Source organism: Eschscholzia californica, unplaced genomic scaffold (assembly GCF_041429995.1).
Source record: "Eschscholzia californica isolate CP2 unplaced genomic scaffold, dmEscCali1.0.p SCAF_3, whole genome shotgun sequence".
In the NCBI taxonomy this organism is placed as follows: domain Eukaryota; kingdom Viridiplantae; phylum Streptophyta; class Magnoliopsida; order Ranunculales; family Papaveraceae; genus Eschscholzia; species Eschscholzia californica.
The window spans coordinates 6,391,813-6,399,521 of NW_028238420.1; the positions used below are offsets into that span (position 1 = coordinate 6,391,813).

At 34.1% G+C, this 7,709-nt stretch overlaps 1 protein-coding gene across 1 annotated transcript; it reads right to left on the reverse strand.

Annotated features, from left to right (window-relative positions):
- Positions 1 to 49: 49 nt before the first annotated feature.
- LOC147548018 (amino acid transporter AVT6A-like) lies at positions 50 to 4,704 on the reverse strand. The gene is made up of 6 exons (XM_086666604.1): positions 4,118 to 4,704; positions 3,250 to 3,746; positions 2,876 to 3,028; positions 2,121 to 2,324; positions 1,205 to 1,670; positions 50 to 545 (listed from the first exon to the last, which is right to left on the reverse strand). The coding sequence occupies exons 2-6, from the start codon at positions 3,674 to 3,676 to the stop codon at positions 407 to 409; spliced, it is 1,389 nt and encodes a 462-aa protein (XP_086522730.1). The 5' UTR covers positions 3,677 to 3,746; positions 4,118 to 4,704; the 3' UTR covers positions 50 to 406.
- Positions 4,705 to 7,709: the final 3,005 nt, after the last annotated feature.

Here is a 7,709-nt window from a genome sequence, read left to right on the forward strand (position 1 = left end):
AAGTCTTGAAGAGAGTACAAGATTCATACTAGACAAACTAAAAATGTTCTTTACCAGCAGAATATGTATATATATATAGATATAGATATACTTTCCACGTCCGGACAACACTGAACTTCACACGTATCTCACAATACTACAACAGTTTCTCCTCCAACAAGGAGGGGAAATAAAAGTAGACTATTCGACAAAGTCCGACAAATATTGCTAGTTTTATGCTTTAAACAGGCTGAGCAAATAAACTAATATGTTTACTGCTTACCTTCTTATTAACTAAACAATTCAATCTCTCTTTCTTTCTGTATTAACACTTCGATATTCATCTTTCACTGTGAACCTGTACACCAGAAAGCAATTCTCTCTCTTTTGGTTCTATCGGATCAATGCCATGGAGGTGTCTTTAAGTTTAAGCAACTGGAGATGAGTTTTTCTTGAAAATTTTATAGGCATCACTGTAGATGGCAATTGCGTTTGATATAACAGCAAGCACAATCATGAAAATACACAAAAACTTGTCCTTCTTTGTCGCAATGCCATGAGTGTCCCTGAACATCAAAAGACATTAATAAGTAGACAATATTTGTCCTCAACAAAAAAAAAAGTAGACAATATTTAGAACATCCAAGCACATAAAAGAAAATTTTCAGGCATGAAGAGATCAATTATCATAGCAATATTCAAGAACCTCAGTTGTTTCTCATTACTTGCAATACAAAATCAGGTAAGAACATCAGAGTTTCGGAACAAATAGGAGCCATCATGTTACTAGTTTTGAGAATGTTCGCTTTTTTTTATCTGACTCGTCAAAATGGCTGACTAGGGCAGTCAAAGCATATTTTGGGGTTTATTTGAGTCAGATATAAAATAAGTATAAATTAAGAGCCCATTGTCTAAAATAACTTGGAACAATTATTGTGCGCGTGACTAAAACAAGTCAGGTCAGACAACTGAGATTCAGACTGAAGAGAGTCGGATTCACACTCAGGGCAGCCAGAGTTAGACAAGTCAAAAAAACAAAGTGCTACTGTAGTTATTCCCTGGATATATATTATGGGTACCTCAAGTGCTTACGGAGTATAACCTAAGACTGCAGTTTGCCATATTTAGGATAAGGTATCGTACTGTTTTTTCAATGTGCCACCGACATAACAATTTGATACAGGTCAATACCATAATACGAAATGAACTTCATTAACAAACTCACTTGAGGGTAACAGCAGCAGGAAAGATAAACCCAATGCAAACAGCAGCAGTAGCTCCTGTGAACTGGAAAGCATCCCAGATACTGGGTATAAAATTTGCACCAACGAAAACAATAGAAATGAGCCCAATGCTGATCAATGCAAATCTTATATTGTCTAAAGACAATCGGCGTGCAGATGGAAAGAGGAGACCATCTAAGTTGAGTCGTAGGGCAAAGAAGATGATCGGAAAGACGAGCATTAGGTGGAGAGCATAGCTCACACGAACAGCATCATTAAGGAATGAACTGTATGGGATGCCAAGATTGGAATCGAAGTTGGCAAGCACATCATCGAGGGTTGATTCACCAAATAGAAGGAAACCAAAGAAGCTTGTTGTTATGTACACAGTTGAGCATAATCCAAGTGAGCTCCGGACAATTGATTGTATCTGAGATGGGTCTTCAAGTTCGTTGTTTATTGTGTGCACTGCAAGAAAGTAGCAGTAGATCTTAGAAATGCTTTCATTTCTGGGAGAAGTGGCAAAAACTACCGACCCAAATTTTTTTTGTCAAAAAGGATCCAGCAGTTTCTTTTACACTTTGGGCACAAAATAAGGTTCAGATGGAGCATTAGAGTACGGTTGGCACAAGTTCACACATAGCATGAACAGGTTGCCATAGGAAGCCCAAGCTATTAAATTTTTTGATGTCTTTTCAACCAAGACCAACATGAAATTGGGTCTTTAGCCAAATTTCTTCCTTTTCTCTGGGTATCAATTGAAAATGAAAATATAGGACAGATTATCATTTAAACCAATATTATCCTGCAACCTTTGTCAAGCATGACAAAATTTCATGAAATGCGTAATTATCCTACTCAGGTATATTGCTATGTTAGAAATGGTGGTCATAGTACAAAGACAAACTGATTTCTTACCATTGTAATGGCAGATATAAGCTGTGACAAGGACGGGCACCACAGTGAAAAGATTCCCAACAGCTGCCATGTCAGGTACCTCAGGAAATAATCGAGGCATTGCTATGCTTCCGTTTATCAATTTCACAATTGTTATTCCCGCTGTAATAACAACGAATAGAACTGCTAGAGCAACTGATAAGGCTGATGTGTATCTCAATGAATCTGCAGAAGAAGTAAATAGATGTAAGATCTCTACATTGATTGCTCTACAGCATAGGTTCAATTGCAATGTATTCAGAATTTCCACCAAATTTTAACAAATAATCTGGTTAAGGAAGTTCTGGATATATATATATATATATATATATATATATATATATATATATGTATTGTATAAGGTTTTGGTTGTCCTCATATGTATCTATAGCATCATAGGTTGAGCCCAACAACTTCCTCCCCGTCTGGTATATTACTTTATACATGAACCGAGCTATAAACCACAGAGAACCATTTCTAAACAACCCCGACGCTAGGCGAGGTCTCATTGTAGAAACTTGTGTGGAAATTGAACCATGATTAGCATTAACAGTTTTTAACTTAAGAATTAAAGGAGACAAGCAGTAAACCAACTAAGAAAGCAGTAAACAAACTAAGAAAACAAACAGAATGTAGGAGAACGATAGAAGACACAAGCGATTGATGTGATCTAGCACTGATATTAAAATCAAGTGTAAATATATACTCAGAGCACATGTAAGAGGGAAGAAACTTACCTACGCGCTTAAAGCACGCTAATGGGGCAAATATAGCAAGAGTAGTAATAAGCAGCACGAAGAATCGACCAGTCAACCAATGTACACCGAACCATCCCTCGAGAAGACCAGAGTGATGTTTCCCGCTTGAAGATGTCCCGGAGAGTACATCACCTTAAAGAAACCGAAAAAGAAAGGATTCAAGGGCGACAGATTTGACACTAATCGCTAATACCCAAAATAACTACGACAGAGACCACAAACTTTTTCTGTTAACAACATCAAGTTTCTAATAAATAAACTAAAGCAAGCACCCCTAACATAGCAAATGATGTTTGAAGAAAAATAATAAGCAAAAGCAACAACAAATATCAGTTCTATAGAAATTACTATACCAATTATAATCATGTAAACGATAAGCACGCCAACATTATTGACGACAACACAGATCTGCAATGCCATCCTCCCAATCTTTCCAAAGGCTTCTCCCATGAGTCCTCCATAAGAAATCGATTTCCCTGCCCTGCTAAACCTAAGCAACAACTCAATTGACGCTTCTGTTAAGAACGCCGTAAATATGATCATGAGAATCCCAGGGATAAGCCCCAAAACCTTCATGGTCGCTGGTAAAGCCATAATTCCAGCACCAACAATGGTGGTTGATAAATTAAAGACTGCTCCACTATAGGAAGCTCCATCAAATTCATCAAAGCTAACATCTTCATCTTGCTTCCTTGGCAACAAAGGAGCATTCTCATCTACAACATGTTTGTTCTTTCTTGACCTCTTTTGTCTAGGAGGGGAAAGGCTTCCAATTGTCATTTTAGTATTTTTGAGTTCAGACCTCCCAATCAAACTTGAAATATAAGGAACTTCAAATTGCAAATAATATCTGAAAAACAAGTGGTCCAAAAATAAATTCACAATTTGAAGAAGTGGATTAGAAGGCCCAAAAATGATAATTTAAACTAAGAAACCCAAAAACCACTCAAACCCCATAACCCACCAAAAATAAATATAAATTTTTCTGGCTCCTGATGAACTTCTCACCAAATTACAAGCCAATAATCAAAATTTCCCCAAAAAAATACTAAAAATTGCAAATTGTATCCAAAATTTGAAACCCATTACAAGATCTTACCCATAAAACTAAAATCTTCAACCAAAACAGCTTAAAAATCAAACATAAACACAAAATTAAAGAGGCAGAAAAAAACCCAAACTAACAAAACCCAAATTATCAAATAAGATGAAGAAGCAAACCTTGTATAAAAGGTAAAGCCTTTCTACCACTATCTCTCTCTCTCTCTCTTTCCCTTCTCAGATAAATTTTCCTCTTTTTCTTCTTCTTCTTCTCCCTGATTATCGATGGCTCTGATTATCGCCAACTTATTTAGTCGACGATAATCGTTCTTATCTAACACAAAATTCGTCTTAAAACACCTCTTCAAAAGCTGAAAAGTCCACCAGAATTCGTCGTTTACTGATAATTCAATTGGTTATCTCTTTACAGCGCCATTAAAAATTCTTATCTGAAGGTTTATTTCTGCAAAAAGAAAATCACCAACGGAAACCCTAAAAAGACGTGACCGAAATGATAACAAGAGTGGTTGGTAGGTATGGATCGTGACTTTCTTTCGCCTCTAAATAATTATCCGGTAATTATCGAGTTAATCCTTGGAAGTTTAAGGCTATCATGAAGTGTAAATAAGGTGTAAATAATATGCAATAAATAGTTCATAAAGATTCTCCCCTCGGATTAAGGATTCGTTTAGCTGTTTTTTCCCCCTAATAAAGGAACTATTTCCTCTATTGGGAAATTTGGCCAAAACTCCCTAAAAACTTTGGCCTTTGGTTAAAAAGGATTGGACAATTTTTTATGGGCTTCAGCTCCCTGTGGCATTTTTGTAAATTATCTAATATAGGGAAAAGACAAAACTGACCTTATTGCAAACTAGTTTGCAAACCAGTTTGCAAACCAATTTGCAAAGCAGTGCAAACTAGTTTGCAAGGCAAACCAGATTGCAAACTAGTGCAAACCAGTTTGCAAATCAGTTTGCAAAGCTTTGCAAGGCAAACCAGATTGCAAACCAGATTGCAAACCAGTTTGCAAATCAGTTTGCAAATCAGTTTGCAAATCAGTTTGCAAAGCTCTGCAAGGCAAACCATATTGCAAACCAATTTGCAAAGTAGTGCAAACCAGTTTGCAAATCAGTTCGCAAACTAGTTTGCAAAGCTTCGCAAAATCAAACCCTAACAAAATAAGTAACTAAGAAGTAAGATTATATAAAATGTGAGGGTTTTTGGAAAATCTGAGGGTGTTTCTAAAATTTTCCTTTATACAAAGGTCAATTCAGGTATACAAAATTAAGGGATTTTTAGAATTGTCCTTCAAGCCTATTTCCAAACTTTTCATGGTGCCTAGAAGGAAAAAATGATAACTTGTCTTTTTGACAAAAAAAAACAAAAAATTGGGTCTCCAGCCCAATTTCCTCTATTTCATATTTGTTGTACCACTTGTGTGTCAACTGTCAAAGACCCATAATATTTCAAGAGAGAAAAAGATGCAATCTCGTCGCCAATTATATAAGAAATGTCAAGGTAAAAATAACTTAAACGAACTCAGAATATGAATACAATTGTCAGATATCCATAATTAACGTCCTACATCGCCATCGAACGATTCATCATTTAAAGTGGTGTGTTATATAAGGATCTATTTGTTAGATTCGAGTGCAACATGAACATTCTATAACGTAGAAATGTACTTAACATGAGATTTTCTCAGCACGTTCATTGATAGAATAAATGCATAATTGTAACTTACCCACTCGAGTAACGTGGCGACGCTAGAACAAAAGCTGAAGAGTTTGATTTTCAATTTTTATTTGTTGTTGAAAGAATATGATGTTTAATTAAATTACATAAAACGCGTCTGGTTGTAATATTTTTCTGTATATTATATATTATATTTATTATTCATCCACATTATATATTTTTTTTGTTTTTGTTTTCTTTTGTTGACAAATATTTTTTTATTGTTAATATTTGCATTGAAATTTGTAAGTTCTTAAATTTAAAAAATTTGTTGGTAGTGGTCTATTTGTTCAACTTTAACTTAAATATCAGTTAGACTATAACAAATTAAGTTACTTCTTTTTTATAGCATGAAGTTGGAAGATTGAAAATTCATATTAATATGCTTCAATCGACCTGGCTTGCGTTATAAATTCATCACTTAGCCAGAAAATGGACGGGAGATCCTCACTCAGATAAATATATCAGAGGTTTAAAACGACGAAAAACCAAGTTTTTTTCTTCTCCTTTTTTCTACATGACGCGAGGGAAAAATGACACCTTGAAAATTACGAACAAACATCTAGATAGTATGATAGGTAATAATGTATTAAGAAAATTACAAGTTTTCTAGGAAAAAACTCAAAGAGCAAATATAATTGTTTCGATTAGGAGGGAAACAAAATTTTGTGAAACTATCCTTCTAAAGATTATTAATGCAATACTCCACTATAAATGAACAAACCGATTCATCAAACGGAAATGAACTTGATATTGATACATGTACAAGTTCTTGTTTTATAGGGAGAAACTACGAATGAAACTTAATCAGATGATGATATATTCGATTTCTTTCTCGATCTGATCTCTCTTTTGCTGGAAATGACATTATTGATGAACCAATGATACAATCTTACCTTGATATTCAAAGCATTATAAAGCTTGTTAAACATAAATGGAAATGACATATTTATTTTGATACACTACTCCGAATATATTTTTCGCTCATAATGTATTATGAACAAGTCTATTGTGTTGTGCTTGTCCATGACATGTTATTTCTATTCACAAAACATTATAACGAGAAACAAAATAAGATTTTATCATAATGCATTGTGATAGTTCATAATACTTTATGAACATTTATTATGCATCACGAGAAGTAATGGGATTTCACATGCAGATAATTTTGGACTCTCCACTTGTTACCGTTTTTCTCAATAATTTTAGTTCAAACTCAAACTAATCTAAGGAATTAAAACCAATCGCCTATATTGGCCGAGCCAAGATTAATTGTCCGTATTATAACATGAAATAGATTTTAGGACCATTTTTCCTTCAATCAACTTGTTTCCTTTCCACTTTATTACACGAAAAATAGCATTGATCTATCAATTAAAAAGGAAAATATCGCTTAGATCGTGAAACCTCGTAGCTATAGTACAATCAGTAATTTTCAACAAAAAAAAAAGTACAATCAACATAAACAACAAAATATTAGTAGATTGGTAGTAGAGTGAATATGTTCAAGTTGGATGTGTTTATCCATCCATTAGACACAAAATCTAAATCTATATCATGAAAGTATACATTTGTGTGCAAGAATTGTCTCACAAAAAGATAAAAAATAATGTGATAACTAAAATTAGTGAATAAAAAAAAAGCTTATTGTTGGGGTCCCTCTTTCTAATAAAAGGACTCTTAGTTGGATTTCCCTTATTCCTTATTTGGAGAAAAAAATAGAAACTTCTATTTTTTTCAAGCCTAGAAAGGAATTCCTATTTCTATTGGTAAACCTCCCTATTTATCATTATAAAAGGGAATGAAAGGGAAGAGATTATTATTTACAACTTTCAGAACAAAGAGAATTCAGAGAAAGATAGATTTCTGAAGTGGATCTTTCAAGAGAGATTGAAAGAGAAGAATATTGGTTTGAAGAAAAGAAGATTATTAATCTTGTGAAGCAATTTAGTTTGTAGTTATCTTCTTCGGCCTCTAGTAATCTAGGATTTGTTCAAATCCTAAGAAGTAAGAGATTTCTATTTCTTTGTTTAGTTTA